Raw genomic sequence first — 22,307 nt, 5'->3', positions numbered from 1 at the left:
ATCTTTTGACTTCTAATTTAATGAGTTTTCATATGTGAAAGGCACTGTGCTTGTGTGCCGGGGGTCAGTGGTACTCACACCTCTTGGTTCCCCAGTTGGGGTATACACAGGGTATAATAATGATAGAGGATATGCAGATAGTAGGAGATGCTGAGACCTTGAAACTGTCTGGAGAGTTTGGGACTGAGGATACAAGTATGCTTGTGAGGTTTTCACTTCTTAAAATCTCTAAATTTTCCAATGAAGGCATACACATGGAGCAAAGGACTATACAAGGGAGGTGGGAAGTCCTAAGACCTTTAACATGTCTGGACAGGTTGGGTATAGGGCAGTGGGTGAGCATAGCAGGGGAAAGAGTCTCCAAGGCCTCTAATCTATGTCTCTGGAGTGGGTGGGGCAGTAAGCTTTGGAGGCAGTAATTTGTAAGACCTCTCATCTATTGAGCTATGTTGGGGACATGGGAGTGTGCCTCAGGAATGTGTTGTGGTAGTTGGAGTCTCCAAAATCTCTAATCTGCCTAGATGAGATGTGGATATAGAGCAGCAAAAGTATACATTAGAGTCAGGAAGTCTTGAGAATTATGTGTGCTGCTGAGTTGCATATGGAGAATGGAAATCCATGGTAAGAGTGTGGGACCCCCATACTTCTAATCTGCAGAGCTTGAGCTGAGCATATGGAAAGACAGATGTGTGCACAGGAGGGAGAAAGTCCTAGGACCTCTAACATATCAGACCTTGTTGAGAACAGTGCTGCAGAAGTATGCAGTGGGCTTAGGAGTACTAGAGATCTGTAACCTGTCTAGCTGGTATGCGTGTGTGGAACATCTAGAATTTTTCTTTTCTTGATACTTGTGTGACATTTTCTGAAGTGATGTGAACAAATGTATATTTGTGCCTGATAGGGCCAAGATGATAGAACTAGGAAAAGATCTCTCCCAAGTATAAGTGGGTGAAGCAATGAGTTTCTTATGGGAGTATAAGTGAGCCATTAACTCACAGGAGCAGGGATACTCAAAGGCTGCTGCTTTACCACAAAGCTGATCCCAGCACAGTGACTACACATAGAAGCTGTGTTCCTGAAGCTTACCTGTGTGGCTTACAAGCAACGTAGCTGATCTGAGACTCCCCTCCATCCAGCAAAGTTTGACTGCTTGTATAACCATGGGGAAGGTCTCTGTGACTCTTCTAACTTCCCTTAGCCACCCAAATATCATGAACCTTCTTCCTTCCTCCAGGAAGTATGAGAAAATGGCTTCACAAATCTGGATATGAATTTATAATCATATATGTGTGATATATCCAAGGATCTTTTTTCATGTAGCTTATGTTAGGGTTCATCTATAGCATAGCATGTATAATTCATTTGTTCCATTTCATGATTGGATAATACATACATTCACTGGTGTCTGACTCTTAGGAATAATTTTGCTATAAGCATTCTTTTCATATGGACAGGCTTTTGTTGTTCTCAATATGTAGCTTCAGGAGATTTCTGGGCTATATGTAGATTCGTGAAGCCAAGATATTCTCCAGCTGGGCTGTATCATTTTGAATTCCAGTTGCTAGTGTAGGTTTTGACTTCTTTCCATCCTCATTGTTACTTGCTATGTTTTTCCCCTTCATTCAGTGTTTGAATTTCCAATAAGTGTGCATTAATTCACAAATTGGAGAAGAGAATTCATGTGAATATATGAAAAATACATGTGATATATAATAAGAAGGTTGTATTTTTACTGACATCTTTCTTTGACATTAGGAGAAAATGAACCAAAAGGTTCATATGTTTTGTCTAAAATTTTACCTATCCTAGTGGAAGAGAAGTGGCATCTGATCTGAATTGCTGTTTTTCTCATGTTGCCTGATGTTCCTAAGCAATTTTACATACACATTGGCATTTCTGTATCATCTTTTTAAAAAGATTTTAATTTTATCTTTTAATTACATGAATGAGTGTGTGTACACTTGAGTGCAGGTGTCTGCAGAGGATGGAAGAAGGCATCAGATCTTATGGAGCTGGAATTACAGGCAATTTATGAACAGCTTAATGTAGTAGATGGAAATACATCTCAAACTACTTTTGAGTTTATCTGCTCATTTATTCTAGTTATACACAGCTGATCTACTGATTGTCCCATAACTGCTCTATCATTCTTAACAATACTGTGGACATAAATTACTTTAAGGATGAAGCCCATCAAATTGAAGCTCCTTCAGTGGGCTAGTTCCTGGGATAAGTATTTGAGTCTTCATAGATGGTTCTTCCTAGTTGTCTCCCTTGGGTTCTTTCTGGAAAACTAGATGGCCTATAGCAACCCTATATTTTTCTGGTGGATTTATTAATCTCCCACTTGCCTTTCACCAGAACTCCTACTGTTATTAAGATCACTCTACTCTGAACTTTTCTTTACACTATTGAAATGAAGTCTGCTCTTTGGGGACAATTAGAAACTATCTCTTTTATGGCCTGTCTTTCCTTCAAGGCAAAATATCTGAGCTGACTCTCTTAAAGGAGGATTGAGGGGGTGACGTCATGATTCTTTCAGAGTTACATTCCACTTTAGAAGTTTTGTGATCATTGGAGATGGAGGGCTGTTGGTTCAGATTTTCTCAGGCTGTTGTTCAGAGTGTTTCACATTGAGATGAGGTAAGGGCAGTGATATTCTATAGATTCTCAATATCGCTTGTCTAATTCAGAGTCTCTATTGTATGAAGTAGAGCCTAGTGGACAAATAAAGCTTTTGCCTCTCAGCTGGACTTAGCAGCAGCTTGTTATCATTGACAGTTAGGGGCAGGGTAATACATGCCTTATCTTGTTTTTCTTGGAAAATAGTCTTAAAGGCCAGAGAAGAAAGAGCCTGAGTTCTTGGACAAACTGGTGTGAAATGGAATTTTTTTCCTAAGATGGGAAGTGTGAAGAAAATGATTAGTTGTGTTTCAAATGTGGTGGGCTACTACTGACCACTACCTTGTAGCAGATACTTTGAAATGCTATTTTATTTATCTTTCTTTGTGCAAAAAGACCATTTCTTCACCTTTTTAATGGTTACCTTTGAAACAAATTTTCACCACTTTTCTGGAGAATAGATACCAGACTATTTACACTTTCCTACTACAAATCTGTTCATCTCTATGCCAAAACACATATATACCTGTTTCATGTTGGTATCATACCTGCACTCAAAGCAACTATGCCCATCAAATGATCAGGCCAGGTCTTTGATAGATGCCATGTGACCCTACTTTCTCCTAAATATTCTGTTTTTTGTATTTTATTCTTTATAAAAATATGCTTGCATGACTAAGTAGCATTATATAAGGCAAGGCACATTTATTAAACATCAGATTTTATCCTAGGAGTCACTCGAACACAAATATTTGCATGGACAGCAAGGAGTTGCTCATATCAAGTATAAATCCCCATGTCACAAAGTCAGAAGCAGTTTTTATTTTTTTATTTTTTCTTCTATGTAGTTCATGTCTTTTACTTGGTGCTTGGTGGTATCCTGAGTAATGTTGGAAAAAATTTACCCTTTTCATAATTCATCCCCATACTTCAGCTACCATTAATGCCTATCTTTCCCATGGGAGATTTTAGAAATCTGTGACTGGGTCCATGCCTGAATTCTTATCCAAGGGGCTCTGCAATCAAGGTGGGTGGGTGCGCAGGCTGACCTGCTCTGTCTTTGTGCCTGGGGGGCTTGCTTCAGTGTGTGCTCCCTGCTGAGAAGCTGGATGAGTTAAGAATTATGTGAGTTTGATAATTTGCTGCATTTAAAAGAAATTATTTATTTTTTTATGTGCATTGGGGTTTTGCCTGTATGTATGCCTGTTTGAGGATGCCAGATCCCCTGAAACTGGAGTTACAGACAGTTGTGAACAGACATGTGGATGCTGTGAATTGAACCTGGGTGCTTTAGAAAAGCAGCCAATGCTTTTAACTGCTAAGCCATCTCTCCAGCCCCCTTTGCTGCTGTTTTTTAATCTGGTATGAAAGGATGAAGTGATTGTAGAGCTCTGGGCTTTTCATCCACTTGGCCCTGGCATATGTGGTTCCTTACTGCCTTGGTGACTGACTGATGATATAGCATCCTTATCTTCATGTATCATTGGAAAATTCCCACCACACATGGGCCAGAAGCTTTCCCAGAGTCTGCCTTATCAGAGCATTTCTTCAGCACCAGGTACAAGTTACTCCTTAAACAATTCTTGCCTACTTAGACATGTATTCATTTATGTCATTATACCATTTTTATAAGTGATTAAAATTGTTTACACAGAATCTCATGTTATAAAGGTTAGCAATTAAACCTCTGAAACTTAGCTCAGAAAGTACCCTAAGACAATCTCCTAAAAAGACTACGTGTCAACACAAGCTTACAACCACAGAAAAGCAGAGTAAAGTATCTGTTTCCCCAACCTACTGAAGAACATTACTCTTTTACAGGAGATGGCAGAGCCTTGTGGCTTCCATCTCTGCACAGATGGTGTCTGTGCAGGTACATATGCTGGCTTTAAATATCACACCCCAATGATGGCATTTCCTTCTAAGGTCTGACCCACTCAAAGCTCTTGGAGTCTCTATGGACATCACTTACAAAGCCAGAAATTATATCACTCTTGATTTTCTATGGAGTGTGTTCTTAATCACACTCATAGGCTAGGAGATAAAAGGTTGAAAGATAGTGATTGCTTTGAGTTCTGTTACCTCTGTAGAGATGGATGAGAGAAATTTTGGTGACCACTTCCAGTTTCTGTTGGGTGAAACAACTTGATGTAATTTTCTCAACTCCTCATCTTCTCAGAACTCAGAGCACAGAAGTTTGTGGTTTGATAACCAGAGTTTTGGTTCCTTTGCTTTAAGAAAATGAGCTGCTAGATATTACCTTGACCCAAGGGCTTATGGTGTCCCACTGAGAGTCAGTGGGGTTTTACAAGATCTCTGAAGATTGATAAGCTCATGTTGGCTCCTATTTGGTTGTTTGCTTGTTTGTTTTCATATCATTAGGAAGTTTTCTGTTAAATGGTACTAGCCAAGTTATTAGAATGGTATTTTAGTGACTTATAAATTCTTCTAGTCATCGGCTGTTGCTAAAATAGACACCATGATGTCAGAATTTAACTTCATGAGTAATCATTGTGTTGCATGCCAACTTTCTGTTTTAAAGTGAAAGAATTTTTTCTTTTCAATATCAAGAAATACAAAAAAATCATTTTTATAATATTGTCAACTCTAAAGATATCTTTTCAATATCAGATATTGTACTATAAAACACAAGTCTGATGGGTGCAGAATCCTTAGGTTGTCAACTCACCACCTTAAAAGCAAATGCCCTGGGTGGTCATGAGGTGGACAAAAGCTGAGTGATACTGGAGATGAGGGCACTTCCGTTTGTGTCCTGCTGACTTGGCTGTGATGTCACCTTTTCAAATAATCTCCTTTGATTGCTCTGAAGAGGAAAAAGAAAAAGAAAAAAGGAATTGCACTTGACTATTTAATAAAGAAGAAAATATTGTTTTCATTATACAATACAAAATTCTAACAAGGAATTCCCTACATTCTGTGCCTTATCAGATACTAAGGCACCTGCAGGGATATTAGGGACAATGTCAGAAAAGCCCATGGTTCTGTCTTACACATGGGAATGACATGCTCATTCTGGGTCCAAGGTCAGTTTTGTGGCATTCAGAACTAAGAGATCAGACTGGAAGGGTGGAGGAAAAGAGTCCTGCAGAGAGCAGCATGAAGGGCACATGAAGGGCACATGAAGGGCAGCAGCCATCCTGGGGAGCCCACAGGCACAGGCAAGAGTGTCCCTGTCTAAGCCTGTACTGAGTCCACCAGGTTTAAATGAATCCCCAGGGGTGTCTTGGTCCTGGAGGACATGGGAATGGAGGGGAGGGGCTGGGAGGAAGGTGGGGGTGGGAACAGGAGGGGGAGGACAGGGGAACCCATGGCTGATGTGTAAAATTAAAACACATAATAATAATAAAATAAATTTAAAAAAAGAGTTTATTCTTTGGTTTGTTATGCTAGTGAACACACTGACAAGCTGTATGTACTAGGCAAATACTCTAGTACTGAGATATACCCCTAGCCCAAGTTTGACTTTTAATTTTTTTCTTTTCAATAAAATATTCTTATTTCATAAATTTTTATGAGTTTTTTTTGAGAATTTCATGCAAAGAGTTTTTGTCATGTTTACATTCCACACCCAACTCTTCCCAGATGCACTCCACTTTTCCTACCAACCTAACTTGTGTCCTTTTTTCATTTTGCTTTTTAACCAATCAAGACAAATTTGTATTGCCCAGTGTCCTTGAAAGTGTGATCTCCCACTGAGGCATGGTTGGCCTATCTGGAGCTTCACTCTTAGAGAAACCCCTCTATCTCCTAGCAGTTAATAGTTGCTGATAACATCATGACTAGGGGTGAAATTTTGTACCCAATTCCCATTCCCATGCAGGATATGTTATTTGTTGCACAAGTTTTGTGCATGCTGCTACAACCACTGTGGTTTCCTATGTGCAGCTGTACTTCTCTGTCCGAAATACGTTGTTTTCTTTCAGGTGTCCACTGCCTCTAGCTCTTCCATGCTTTTTGTTTCCTATTCCGGCCTCATTCCCCAGTCTCAGGAGGAGTGAGGATAGGATATGTGTTCCATTTAGGGAAGAGTCTTCTGCAGTTTCTCATTCTCTGCATCTTAGCCAGTTGTGGGTCTCTGTGTTGATCACCCTCCACTGCAAACAGAAGTTTCTGTGAGGAGAACTGAGAAATGCAATGATCTATGGATACAGTGATACATCTTTAGCAGTTAGTTTAATACTATCTCCAATTAGTAGATTAGTAGTAGTGGGATCCTATGGCCTGGATCCTATGGCCTGTCTAGCCATGGATTCCTGCCCAAGTAATGGTCCAACGTATGGGTTTCATCTTGTGGAATGTTTTAAGTCCAATCACAAAGTGGTTGCTTATTTCTGTGATGCTTAATTTTTAAGTCAAAACTTTTAGTTTTGAAACTAGCATGGTTTCCTTAGTGTGACAACTACGGTTCTGTTGACATTTCTTCATAAAACTGTTGGCCCAAACTCTGAATTCCAGATCTTTGCCTACTAGAGTAATTAGAAAATAGCTCTATAGTGTCTTAAATTTGCAGTGTCACCTACCAGCTCATAGTTTGAATGCTTCTTCCTCTGTTGAAGGTACTAATAGGGAAAGCTGTGAAGTCTTTAGGGGGTAGGACCTGTCTGGTAGGAGCAGACCACTCAGGGCGGGACTCTGATGCTTAGAGTCTGGCCCCTGGTTCTGTGCTCTGCTTTTTGGTCTGGTGTGATATGAACAGTTGCAACTATAAGGTCCTTCAACTATGAGGTTGCTCTGCTAGGCCTGCTCTGCCATGATAGACAGACACCATCCATCCATGTTTGGAACTGAACCAAAACAAATATCCCATCCCTTAAGTGTGCCTGTCAGGCTCATTATCCTCTACATGCTCAGGAGAATCTTCTTTGAGAGGCGTGCTAATGTGGCTAAAGCTTTCTTTTCTTGAGAAACCTTGTTGTCTACCAATATGATCTTGTCTTTAAATTCAGAAGCTTTCTGGGGGCACTTTTTAAAGACACCCCCCCCCAGAAGGAATGTTGTGCCAGATGGAAAACTCCATTTTGTTTTGTTTCATTATTATTTGATAATTGTCAGGGGTTCTTTTACATTAACACCTTGAATACATAACCTTCACAGTTGTTCTTGTTTATTATTGTGAAGTTTTCCAAGCTCAATTTAAGGAAAGTTGAATAACAAAGACACTTAAGATGAAAAGATGTGCTTGTGGAATGAGTTCTAGTCTGTCCTAGCCCTACAGAAAATAAGATGAGTGACCACAGGAATGACATCAGAACTGTTCACCTTATGAAGAAAATATCCCATCTGTGGGCAATAGTGCACAGGTAGCTGTGAGGAGTAAAATGAATACACTGTTGTCACAGTGGCCATTTAAAGAACAGAGGTGTGGCAGCTATTGGAAGACATTGTATTGGAAGATTGAGTTTTTGAATTTTTGAATGTTGAAATTGTGAGTCCTTCTAGTCCCTTGAGCTATGTGAGATAAACAAGTTCTTTAGCACCAAATGTGATTCAAATTTCATGTTTGTGTTGCAGATCTAGAGACAGTGGTATAGAAAACTCTGGGAAATTAAATGGAATAATATGTGCGTGGTCCCTCACTCAAGACAGACGAAGACAGAACTATCATCTGTCCTCTCTACTGGCTTCTTGTCTCTCTAGAAGAAGACTGTCTTAAATACTGTTCTAGTGCTATTAAGAGACACCATGGCCAAGGAAACTTACAGAAGAAAGCATTTAATTTGTGGGCTTGCTTACAGTTTCAAAGGACGAGTGTTATTGACCATCCTGACAGTATTCACTAAGGCAGACATGCATGGTGCTGGAGCAGTAGTTCAGAGCTAACATCTGATCCACAAGCAGGAGAAAGAGAGAGAAACCAGACCTAGCATGGACTTTTGAAAGCAAGTAACACAATTCCTCCAGCAAGGCCACATCTCATAATCCTTCCAAAAATAGCCCACCAACTAAGAAATCAAACATTCAAGTATTTGAGCTCATGAGGAACATTTTTATTCAGATCACTACAAAGAGTCATATAGGAATGATATAATATTGAGGGAGTTTTTACACAGATATACAAGCCTCATATCACATAACCATGTATATATTTGTTACCTACCCAATATTCTGCCACCTTTCCTTGGAGTCACTCTCTACTCTGTCTTCTCTATCATTGCTTTATGTATACTAAAGGTAAACAATTGCAAATCAAGTACTGAAGGGAGATCACTGAAAGTTGGCATATTGCACAGACACGAATGAGTAGGATGTAGTATAGTGAGACAAGAAAGTGGTAAATCAGATGCCTTGGTCTGAAGCATCTGTGCTCCTGTATCTCCTAGGATTATTGTGATACATATGCTTGATGGGAGTTCACGTAAGACCCCAGGATCACAGTGTCCCCTGTTCAATAGAATGCTTCATATTCTATCATGAAACATCATTTTTAAAAGGTATTTCATATTCCAGTTGTTTATTGGGAAGAACATGTCAAGAGGCATGTGTATGTGTGTGTGATTCCTTATGAATCAGATGATGAAACTCAATTGTGTGTAAAGAGACATCTAAAAAGAATATTAAAAGGATATTTCACTTTTATAATATTTCATTATTTTAACTCAAATATTAGTTTCTGTGTCTAGAAGTTTTATGCCTGTAAATTTTAGAAGGCACACTTAAAAGCCAGAATGGCAATGCACTTGCAGAACTTGGCACATCAGAATACTTCCTTTGTGTTTTTAGAAACAATGTGTATTTCTTTATAATTATGATGGTAATGTGAGCTCTTTATTTTAGTGTTCAGAAGTAGGTAAAGAAATAACTAATAGTCATAGAATGTTCAACTAGTATTCTAGCATTGTATTTGAAATTTTTATAAGTGTGTTTATACAATTGATATTCTATTGAGTCTATAATTTTACATTTTATAATTCATGTAATAATAAGCATTCTTTCCAACTAACGATTCTTTGTGGAAATATATTTTAATGGTTGAGAATAAAATTAACCTATTTTCATGAACCATTTAATTTTAATTATAGGGTAAAATATTTTTAGAGATGGAGTCTGGAGCCAAGAATTGTAAAAGTCCAGGGCTTCATCTGGAGAGGTCATTTCAGCTTCAGTATGTGCTTACTCATAAGTACCCTTTAGCGTATGTACTTGTGTTCGTTCCATTTGTTTCTGTGATACTCTTGCTTCTGTTTTAGTATTTTGTTACACATGTTACAGTGAATAAGAAATGTATCACAAAGTATTTTTACACACAACTTTGCCTCCTGATACTGATTTTCATTTATCTTTATGTGATTGCTGCTATACAAATGATGGTGCATACTGGATCATCTTGGAGTGTTGGGTCAATAAGTGTTTATATGAACCTGTGACTCACTGGCTCTGCTGAAACCTTTTAGTCTTTTATTTTGCAATGAAATAAATACTCTGGGTAGTTTAGATCATTGGTACACTGAGACACAAGTGAGAAAGTAAACCTAAATTAAATACCTAAATTAGATAATGTCATAAATTAATTTAATGATTTATAAAGATTTTATTAATTGTTAAATATACATGCTTTTATAATTTTATGTCTACAAAGTATTGCTGACTAATCTTGAGAAATTCATGAATATTGCCTACCCATTAAAGGGATATATTCCCTTGAAAACATTTTTTTTCTAGGAACTAAATGTTTTCCTTCTTCTATTTCTCTTTAACAAAGCTAGAAGAGTGTTACTTCAAATGAAACATAACTTTGAAAGAATTTAAAATATGAATATGCATATAGAGAATGTATCAGGCAGTTTCTGGAATTTAGCATGAATTTTTCAAAATACATTAACAAAATATTCCTATAAAGACTGCAAAGTACATTGGCAATGAAAGTTGCCATGAAGTTCTCTTTCCACTCACTGCCCCCTACACACACCAGCTTACAATCTGTGTTTACTCATGGAAGTTTCCCAAATAAACTGTGGGCTTCTCAATATCAAATAGAGCGATGCTCCATTCTGGCTTAAATCCTGCATAGAGCCAAAATTACACTCTTTATTTATTTACTTATTTACACAGTTCCAAAAGCTGTTCTAAATGACTCACAAGGATGAATTAATTCTGTCCTCCAACAACCTTATTAGGCAGTGTCTCTTCTTAGCCTCATTTCTAGATGTGACAACTGAGCTTGGAAATTTCACTCAGCTTTCCAGGGTCAGGCATTTTGTAGGAGGAATGCAGGCTGTGAGGATCCAGCATCTTTGTCATAAGCTCTTCATAATGGTATCAGAGTAGCTAGGAACATATTGCCACACAGTGTTCCTCCAACAGGACTCAATGCTGTGCCCATTCACAGTTGTGAGCCTACTTGATGGAGATGCTTCAAAGCTCCAGTGTCCTATCTTTTGACCTTGGGAAGTCCCTTCTACCATCTGGGCTTATGCCTTTCTTGCTTGAAGTATGGAAATATCCACCCATTCCACTTCACTTAGTGAAGACGGTTTCAGTAGCTAGTGTCAATAAGCACCCAGCCTCTTGTTCCTGTTTCTGTGGAGCAGGATAGCCATTGATACAGATCCTCTGTATGGACCTAGTGTATGATTTCTAGAGAAGGCTGAATAGGAGTGGTAGGTAGTTCATCTTTGTCTAGGTTTGTAGCTGGAGTTATTTCCAGTCCCACCCGGGCCTGCAGCCACTCAGGCCCAAATAAACACACAGATGTTTATATTATTTAAACTGTTTGGCCTAATAGCTCAGGCTTCTTGCTATCTAGTTCCTATATCTTAAATTAACCCATTTCTATTAATCTATAAGTTGCCATGTGGCACGTGGCTTACCCATACTTTACATCTTACTTCTTATGGTGGTGGCTGGCAGCGTTTCCTGACTCAGCCTTTCACTTCCCAGAATTCTCCTCTCTCCTTGTCCCACCTATACTTCCTGCCTGGCTAATGGCCAATCCACATTTTATTTATCAACCAATCAGAGCAACACATTCACAGCATACAGAACATATCCACAGCAAAGGTTCATGTGTATTTATTAGTGCCCTCTGGCAACTTACTCATGTGTAAATGAGAAGCTGTCAGCCTGAAAGTATGAAGGCTGTGGTCAATAGTGGTAAGAAGAGTTCCAGATGCAAAGCTTCCCACTCACTGCAGAATTCTCTGATGGGTGGAACTTAAGCCCTAAGGAAAAAGAGCAGACTGCTGTCAAAGCAGCAGTAACATCTACTAAACAAAACATTGACTGTATAAATGTCCCACTTTTGACAGCCAAAGCCTCAAGCTTGTGACATGAAAAGCAGAAGACAGTAGCCTGCAAAGACCACCATAGCACTCGGAACTGGCAGTAGCTTTTTGATAAAATTTTATATGCTGGATGTGGTCAGAGATCCAGAATTTAAGGGTATAGATGGTCCTCAACATATTTGACCATTCTCAGGTCATTCTCATTCAACATACCTTCAACATAGATTTCAGAATTCCATTAGAAGAGGACACCAAAAAATCAGAGCCAATCTCTGAGCTTCAGCAGGACACACTCCTCTGAAGCTACTTCCACAAGATTCCTTGGATAACTGAAAAGGTTCCCTAGTTCTCTGCTCCTGAGACTTCTGCTCTATCAGGGAGCTCACTGGAGCCAGCCTCCCATTGATTGCAGGTGGAGGGAATTACTCCTGTCCTAGCTACCAAAAGTCTGAACTTATTTTTACACAACCGCAATGGCTGTAATATAATGGCTCTGGGTTATACTTCTGCTGCTATCAAGGCTGTAAATTTATTTCATTTTAATCCCACAGGATAATCTGTTTTACCCTTAAAGATTATCAATCCTGAATTGACAACAAAGTACCTCTCCAATTTGCACTGTTTGATGTCTACCTACTCCATTCTTGAAGGAAAGGCAGGCAAGAACTCAGTTTGGTGCTCTCAAATGGATCATGTTATTTTAACAATGTGTATCTGAAGTCAAGGCAGCAGATGGGATGACAGGACCCTGGACTCAGGTCTCAGGGGAAACTCACAAGGGTTATCTGTGTCCCTCTAAGAAGTCCTTGTAATCTTAAGCCATCTGTCCTTATCACATAGACTCAAGCTATAAAACATATATTATGGTCAGCCTTACCATACGAAATTTACTTAAATGTCCATTTTCCTCTAATGGTGCTTTGTAAGTAAATGATGATCAGTCATAAGAATTGGACATACCATATTTTCTTTCTTTAATAAAGCTAATTACTTTTTTCAGCTTGAAGTAATATGTTAGTTAGTGCTAGATACCATATTCAGTGCTTGAAATTGATCTACCAATACAATGTAGTAGGCTATGGTCTTTGCTTTTGCTTGAACACCAGAATTTTATGGTAAGACCCTATTGCTGAAAACACCACATACATTGGTCATGTGTTATGGAGCAATAAGGTTGTTATTCTTCCTCCCTCCTGGCTAGATTTCAAAGCAGTGGAAATTACTGTTCAGGCATCTGAGAAAAAAAGATCATCAACAGACTTACCCATCTGTGAACCCTGGACATACAGTAATGACCACTGAAGCAAGATACATCCATGGGTGCAAATAATGGCAGGAATATTATAAGGCCAATCAACTGCTTTCTTGCTGGATATAGGTTATGCTCCACAAAGGAAAAAATGTGCCTGATTCTATAACTTCTGACTAAGAAACCGTGATTAGGGAGCTCACAGGCTCTGGGCACAATTGCCTACTAGTATTCTACTAAATGACATAGCATCAAACTGCCTTCTAAATAGGATTCGTGACAATGGATTAGTGCTTCCCTCAGAACTCATCAAAGAAGATTCTTTGTGCAGTGGACATTGGTTGGTGAAGAATCATAACTCACAAAAGTACCAAGGATATGTATTACTGGAGGGCTCATCCACAAATGGGACATCAATATCAACCTCCCCAAAGCCCAGGGAGCATCATAAAAGGGAGGAAGACTGGAGTGAACCTTCATCTTCCAAACATGACCAGACAACTGCATGATGAGCTCACAGCAGCTATGGTGCCCTTCACAAGACCTGCATAAGACCAAGCCAATAACATTTTATCAGTGAGGGGAAATGAGTTTTTAAGTTTCCACCCTAAATGAGGATCTATGGGCGAATGATGGCTTCTGTAGGATGGAAAGTCAGTTTTCTTACAGACCAAGCTCCTGTCATTGGCCCTACACCCAGGGCTATATTGACAACACAAATTGGAGTCAATGGGTTATTAAAGATTCTCCACTGAGGCTTACTTCAACTTGGAAAATGATGTTTTTACATAATAGACAAAAAAAGTCCTTAAGTTGCTTCTGTATTCCTTTTCATCTTCTCCCAGCCACATTTTAATCATTGTAGGCCTTGAAGCAACAAATGTAGAAATGTGCTTCCCAGGCTAGTCTCCAGGGCAACCTCTGACTTCCTCTAACTCAGCACTCTGCCTTCACGACTTGCGTTTTCACCTTAGCTCTTTTATCGACTATGTGCTGATTTCTGGAGTTGCTGATTTGTTTTTAAAGTTTAGCCAATGTCTCTGTCAATGTAAACAATTGACAGCAACTGTACAATGGACTTCAAGTTAAACCTTCCATATTATGTCTTTGAGAATCCAAATACCCCGGGAATTTAAAGTAGTTACTAACATTCTCTAGGTCTGTACAAATCGCCTTATAACACCATCAGTGTAAATCAAAAATAACAGATGTGTAATACTGCCTTTATTTTTTTGGGGGGACTCAGGTTTGGTGATGGTTATACAGTCAAAGTTTGGCTCCACAAAGAAGGAAGTCAACCTAGTGCCATTTCTGACTGCTTGAAGCTCCATTTCCCAGGAATCCAGTTTAAGGTATGTTATGTGACTTCCCCAGAGAATTCAAGAACAGATGTCTATTCATCCAAGATAAGGCATTGATGACAAGCTAGAGAAGGATAACCCTTAGGACTAGTTCAGTGAACCAGTGAGTTTATTGGGGTTACTTACAGGAGTGTGGACTTCTCAAGTGCAGTGGTATCACTGAATAACCAGCTCCAGGATGAGTGACTACTCACCTGAACTGCACCCCAGGTATTCTCTTCACCGCTTGATGGCAGCTCTAGTGGAGAGAGTCCCATCCCTCCTGTTATTATTTTCTGCCTTAGTAACTTTGGGGAAGGCCTTTGTGAATTTTGTGATTTTTTTTTTACCCTGGGCCTTGTGAGTTTCCTAGGTTTCTTTTCTTATGAGTTTACCCTCCCTCCAGGAGGGGATGTTTCAAGTGGTTTGAAGCTGCTATATGTGGAGGTAATCCTAATAACCTGTGTTACTGTTTTTAGCCAAAAGCATATTATACATTATTAGTCATTTTTCTGTTTTATTTTGTACTGCCAAAAGACAGAACCTATGGTCTTTTTTTGCCCCTTTGTGAATTATTGGTCATGTTTCAACTGAAATGAACCTGGATGGTGGACATTGCTCAATCACTCTGATGGCTACTTTTTTAACAGCCCAGAGAAGACTGTGCTCACACATGCTCTCCCCTCTTAACCTGCTCACAGCTCCATTGGCTAGCTTGTTTCATTTTTTGTCAGATTGCAGAAATCAGTTTCTTCTATGTATTTGCTACAGGGTTTATAATTTTCACATTCTATAAGCTTGGAAATTTCCACATTTTTTAAATGAAAAGAACCATATGCTTGGAACTATAATCATTGACATTGATGTGACCAAGTATGGTGTATGGGCTAGGAAGGAATATCTTCAATAGATGATATCCTTCAGGCACACAGAATGGCAGGCTCCAACCCACTGAGTATGAATTGACATCTTGACAAGGTAATTAGGTTGTTCGTCTACACATTGAAGTTTTGAAAGCACTTAGGACAGTTCTTTTCTTTTCTGTCTTTCTTATTTGTTTATTGTTTGCATGTTTTGCATAATCATGCTATATAGCCTGACTAGTCTGAAGCTGACTCTCCAGCTAAAGTTAGACCTGCATGTGGACCAGACCTCATCCCTCAGCCTCCCAAGCATGGGCTTACAGGTGTGGGCCCACTACACTTGCTTAGAATTATTTTTTTGAGGTTCATTTATTTCTATTTCATGTGTATTGGTATTTTGCCTGTGTCAGTGTCTGTGTGCCAGATGCATGCAGTCCTCCTGTTTCCAGAGTTCCTCTGGAACTGGAGATACAGAATGTTGTAACCTTCCATGTGGGTCCTGGGAATTGAACTCAGGTCCTCTAGAAGAGCATCTCTCCAGCCTAGTTTGCAAATTTTTAGACAACCATTATTCTTATGTATCATAACTTCTAACAAGCAATAGGCATTAAGTAGCCATTCTTTTATTCATTTTAACAAATAACCTGTGAGACACTATCATTTGTGTTCCAGTACCATTCTAAAAGACATGGTAAAAAAAAAAAAAAAGTCCTTATCTCTATGGGAAAGCATGAACAAGAATCAGAGTGAGTAAATTTCTTGCCAAAAGTTGCTCAGCAAATGCAGAAGAAAACTGGGATCCAAGAATCCCATGATGCTTGTGAAGTTCAGGGAACCCTCAGGTATTTCCATTAAGCTGTGTTCACTGCTTCTTTCTGGAGCATCTGTAGGTGGCTTCTGGCCATTTAAGCCTATCCTAGTGCTTATGACATGGTGGGACAGAGTGGGGCCGGGCATAATCTCAATCCAAGTGAATGCTACTTCTCTAATGTGCCTCAGGGTGAACAGTCAGCAATAAGTGTTCATCAGTGACTCCCATCATCAACCTATACACATCACCAGTAGTTAATATGTGTGGCTCTAAAAACACATTTGAATTCATTTACAATGAAATATAGTGTAATTAAGTTTGTTCAATGATATCTATTCTTGACTCCTCCTATTTTTTGACTTGTAGGGGCAGCGCCTTAATTTGCTAGAATATCATGTACAAAAAAGTTGGGAGTGTCTAGCTGACTTGTTCAAAGTTCTAGAGAACAACAAGAGTGTCCTGAATATCAAGCATTACTCCATCAGCCAGACCACTCTGGAGCAGGTATGCCACCTCGAATAATACAACATGTTGTTCTTGTGTATAATGATCAAACCTTATCCAGCAAACTTTAAAAATAGTTAGATTGCTTCTTCAGCACACCACTTCTTTTAATTAACTGTACTCGGTTTTCCAAATGCCTAGTGAAGATGGCAAAAGCTAGAAAGCTTGTCTATCAGATATGCTTCTTTCAATACACAGAGCTTTCATTTGTTCATGGAAGCATGGGACAGTCCCTTCTGTTAAACTTCCTTTTTCTAACTTTTTCAATCCCAAATGACAGATTTGGTTCTGCAGTAGAACAATAGCTAAATCTGAAGAAAATAAGGGCTTGTTTTCCTAAGAGCACCAGGAATGTAAAGTTATTGAAACTACAAGGTATTGATACTTTCCAGGTGAATTAGTCTTTATTCCTGGAGCTGACTGCTCAATGGATTGGGTAGTAAAAAGGCATGATGTCTTCCTTTTCATTTTATTTGTAATTAAAATATAATTACATCATTCCTGTCTACTTCTTTTTCTTCCTCCAAGCCCTCCCATGTACCTCTTCCTGCTTTCTCTCAAATGCATTAATATTATTACGTGTGCCTGTGTATAAATGTATAAGTTCATTCTGCTGAGTCCATTTAGTTTTGTTTGCATGTGAATGGTTTTAGAGCTGAATACTTGATAGCCAATATCCACCAATTATGGATCTCCCTTCTGGGTAAGACTGATTCTCCTTCTCTTAATAGGAATTAATTACCTGTAGTTCTTTATCTAGGGGTGGGGCCTTGCAAGATATTACCCATCTATGTTGGCATGTCAGCTGGGGTAATCACTTTTCAGGCCTTGTTTAGGCTGCCACATTGTTGAGATTTCATGAATGTAACTTTCCTTCCATATCTAGAATACATAGTCTCACAGCAGAGTTCTTGGTTCTCTTGGTTTTTTGTTATTTTTTTGGATGATTGGACAGTATCTGAGACAATGTTTTCTTTTATAATAATCAATACCAAAGGTCCAATGTTCTTATGAACTATTATTGGTGGAATTATTAAGGCCACTCCACGTAGTTAAAAGGGAAGTTTATTTTGTGGGGTAACTTACAAATGAAGGGGTAGGTCGCAGAGTCTGGCAAGGTAGAGGGTAGTCCGGCGGCGGCGTTCTCTGGAGAACTCTGCTCGGTCCACCTCTCGCGTCCGGCGTCCCGGAACCAAGAGAGTGAGTTCTTCCCGATCCTTCGTCTTCTGCTTCCTCCTCTGCCCCGCCTTGTGGGTGTGACCATTACCGAAGCCTCAGTGGGGGTTGGAACTTCCAGGCCAATGCTGGGATGCCTATCCACTACATCTCCCCCTTTTGTCTAAATAAGAAAGTTCTAACCTAATACAAGACTATATACAAAGAGATGGTTATCAAATATTGTCCAGGAGTAATGAGGGATAATGACCTAGATAAGTTGGAATTACAATAAGTACAAACAATATCAAGCAAAAAACACATAGTAAAATCCAGGGAAGTCTAGGGCATGGATAGGTGGCGTGTTACAAAGATCATTCCAAAAGGTGTCCTATCCTAAAGAACCTGAGTCTAATACCTAATATATCCTATCTAAGATATTATATATGTATATATACTAAGTTGTAACTATAACTGCTAATCTCCAACCTCATCAAAGACCTGAGAAGGAATATAATAATATCTGAGAAATGAGAGAAGGACGCAAGCAACTTTCGGGAGTCTTGCAAGAGTAGACAGAGACAGCTAGCAGCCTGGACAGTCACCTAATGTTTCTCAGTATCGTTGGTGCATTCAAATTGGCTACAGGCCTAGAGTATCTGACAGACCATTTTCAGAAGCAGGAATTCTGAAAGACCATCTTACCCTGTCTTGGCAAAGTATAGTGGTCGCTTTCCTTGTGTCCCATTTGTCCAGAAAGGACAGCATTTGTACTGTCAGCAGTTGAGGCGAGGGCAGTTCTTTGCCCAGTAGGCCATTTTGTGCCAAGAAGACAAACTTCCAAATGGAAATGTCTTAGAAGCCCAACATTCTCTCGGGATCAAATTGGTGCTGCCAGGAGCAGTTATGTCTCATGTCAACAGAATTCTAAGTTATTTAAATGACATGTTCTCTAGGTCCATGAAGTGTTTGAAGATTACCTGTCCATCTGACCTATGTATTTATAAATCTGGATAACCTAACTAACATAATTATAGAGATGACAAGCATAGGTGACAATAACTATGTAAGTCTTATCTACCTAAACAACCTAAGGACTAAGCTTCCTATAAATAAGGCAAACAGTCTGTGAGCAGATGTATAGTAAAAGGACAATGACTTTAAATTGTGACAATACACAAAATAACTTTAACAGAGGTAGGAATGTATAGTGCAATATGCGATATGATAATAATCCTAAATATATATCAGTATACAGAATATCTTAAACAGAAGTAGAACATACATACAGTATGACAGATATAAATTCACATTTGTATCAATATACAAATATTTCATATGAGAGTAAAAATATGTGTACAATATAACAAACATCGTTCTGTATTTGTATCAATATACAAATTATCTTAAATAGGAATGTAAAAAGTTTATAATTTTATCAACATATAAGAATTCATAACAGTGCAAAGGCTGCTATATTACTAAATTTGTTTACTAATGTATATGACAGTCTACCATAATATCTTATACCTATTCATTCCATTTCTTCTTTTCCCATTTTTTTTTTTTTTGAGACATATTTTCTTTCCTTAAGGAGAGTACTGAGTTTAACTACAAACTATAACTGTTTTCATTAATTCTTTCAGGTTTTTGTTAATTTTGCCACCGAACAGCTGCAAATTCCACATGTTCCTGTTGATCCACCATCCACTGATGGTCACCATCTGTACCATTCACGTATCTAGGCAGGAGGAGTAAGCCTGTCCTTCATGACAGTTCATCAAAGACCAGACACAGGCACAGCTGAGGATTGGGAAGAAATGCTCAGGCAGTCATGCATTCTCTTGTTCAATTTCTAATTCAAAACTCTTTCTTTATTAGTAAACAACAAACTGCAAGATCATTCTCCAATGTAGACTCCTAGAGATTTTTTTCCTCTGATTGTCAAGCCAGGTGGGTGACAGCTTCTCTGTGTCGAACACAGTGAGAAGAAGTTCAGGAGTCAAGAGAGTCATGCTAGACCACCCAAGCCACACACTATATCTTTCTTTTAAATAGACTCAGTCCCAAACTCATTTGTATAGGAAACAGTTATCAGGAATCATGTTTTATCTTTTTACAGTTTTAAATAAACACTTGGCAATTTAAACACAAACTTTTTTCAAAAACTAAATGACAATATGGTGTGACATGAAGAAACTGCAATATGCTTCTCTACTTTATATCAAACCACCAGCAAAACTGAAGACATTTTTCATTTATAACATTCTTAGTAGAATCTCCCACACTAATTTGTATGGTTGTAGAAGGAAATACATGTAGATTGTGTGGTTGATTTGGATGACTAATTGTCTTAAAATTCTAAGCCTGTTGATTTGAAATAGGGAGGGTTCCGTGTTGACAGCATTAGCTTCACCTGGAACTTGGTTGAAACTTCATGTTCTCAGGCCTCATCTCTGAGAGAGAGAATCTCAAATCCCTGGGCTGTGGTCAAACACTCTGGTTTAAACATGCACAATTCAAGTTGGCAGCCAGTGGCCCCAGGCGAAATTTAGTTCTAGAAGGATCATACACAGCTCATAGTAACAGAACATGGAGCTTTCAGTATTTATCAAAAGTTCTCTAAAAAATGTCACTCTCAGAATTGCTGCCCTCAAAGATAGGGCTCCCTTAGGCTCTATTGAAATAATAAATAACATCTTACAGTTAATAAAATGTGTAAAATCAATGTGTCTACTACTGAATGTATTTCCACTCAGATACTGTTGAACGTTTTCTAACATTTTTCTAAACCTCAATGATGAACCACATTAATTTCATTGCAGAATTTGGCTTTACCCAACATTAGCATTGGATGATAATAGCTGTGCTATACAGAATGTACTTCATTGTGCCATTTCTTTTCTATACCAGGACTTCATTAAACCTGTATTTTTCTGGATGTAATTTATATCTGAGATATTTTAATAGTAAGGATTGATCCCATCATGGGAAGCTTTGATGTCATTGGTTTTGATTTTCAAGTATCAATCTCATAAATGATGCTTTTTGGTAAAGAAATTACAATTTAGGACTTTATGATTTTCCTTTCCTCTATTCTGACATATTCCATTGTGAAAATGAAAGACATAGCCTTTTCTGTTGTTGAATCAATAAATACCAATTTGTGAAACATGAATATATTTATACTGTAGTGAATAAATGAGATGTGCCATAATTTAACCTGGGTCTTGAAAGTCATTGTGTCTGTGCCAATGAATTCCTTGCATCTTTATTTGTGTCTTTGGGGATCCAATTTAATTTGGGTAAGGAGGAAATGGAACAACTCCACATCTTTTACAGTTTGAAAGGTTAAAATTTAATTGAGTTTTGCTCTGCAATGTCCTCCTCTTAGGGGTTCTTTTCTGTCTTTGAACTGCTGTCATTCTTGAAGTTTATGCTTCAAGGTATGCCTTTGAACAATGAGCAGGAAGAAAAGGAAACCCAACATGCTACAGTGGCACATCCCAGAAGACTGGACACAAAGGTCACCTCTTATGCTAATGTTGAAAATGCCATTGCCTTTAGAAGTCTTGGCAGTTATTTTATGCCTTTGCAGTTAAACACTTGTCTTAAGACTTTTGAGCTGAAGGTCACACAACTGAGACTTTTAAACAAACTGTCTGTCTGGTAGTCATCCCGAGGAGATACTTTACAGGGCAGAGATAACACCGGTATTCCAGTTCCAGTAAGGGAGCAGTTCCTGTATGCTTTAGCTTCCCTCATACATGCTTCATTAAAATGCACGTAAAATAATTGAATGCATTCAGTGAGATGCACATTAGTACTTGGTAGCTTAAGGGTATAGTTTGGTTTATTCAATATTATTTGCCCACCCAAACCAGGGAGAGGGATACTTCATATTTTCAAGCTGATTTGACCATGTATCTCTTTCAGTATAAGTTAGTTTTATAGTAGAAAAATTCAGAGACCCTTAATACATTCACAAGTTTACACAGTCATATGCAGTTTTGTTCCTTTAAATAATATTTGGCAGACCAAAACAAAACAATCAAGCAAAAACAAAGCAAAACAATACAATAAAACCTCTGTACATAAGCAGATGGAAGCATGGCAAACATGAGGCCAGCAGAATGATAGATGAAAGAGCCATGGCTCTGTCTTTGAGTATGCAAACAGATGAAGATGACAAGGTGAGGTTACAGGATGAGTGTTGTCTGCTGTGGGCCACAGAGTGATCCAGTCTGGGAGTCTGGGCACAGACTGTTCTTCTCAATAGGCCTTTGAGATGGGGAATGGGGAAGATGGCTTTTAAAGTTAAAAGTGTATGAGTGCATACCAACAATATTTAATGGGCAATGCATGCTTGCCTATGGCTTTGGGAGACATATCTTAAGAACTTCATTACAGTCCAAAATGGCTGCTAGATTGTTCCTCATTTCAGTATTAGAGGGACAGGGGAGAAAAGGACTATGGGAGGAAAGAGAAATGGAGAAGAGAACAGGTAAAAGGGCAGGAGGA

The 22,307-nt window shown here is 38.7% G+C and overlaps 1 protein-coding gene across 1 annotated transcript in view; it reads left to right on the top strand.

The window, feature by feature from the left end:
* Positions 1-19,531, top strand: part of Abca13 (ATP binding cassette subfamily A member 13) — a 428,395-nt gene extending 408,864 nt beyond the window's left edge. The window contains exons 61-63 of the mRNA XM_036201460.1: positions 14,360-14,465; positions 16,494-16,631; positions 19,433-19,531. Of these exons, the coding sequence (XP_036057353.1) occupies positions 14,360-14,465; positions 16,494-16,631; positions 19,433-19,531 (343 nt within the window). The remainder of the gene's footprint in view (positions 1-14,359; positions 14,466-16,493; positions 16,632-19,432) is intronic.
* The last annotated feature ends 2,776 nt before the right edge of the window (positions 19,532-22,307 follow it).

This window comes from Onychomys torridus, chromosome 10 (assembly GCF_903995425.1).
Source record: "Onychomys torridus chromosome 10, mOncTor1.1, whole genome shotgun sequence".
NCBI lineage: Eukaryota > Metazoa > Chordata > Mammalia > Rodentia > Cricetidae > Onychomys > Onychomys torridus.
This window is presented reverse-complemented; position numbering and strand designations above follow the sequence as displayed.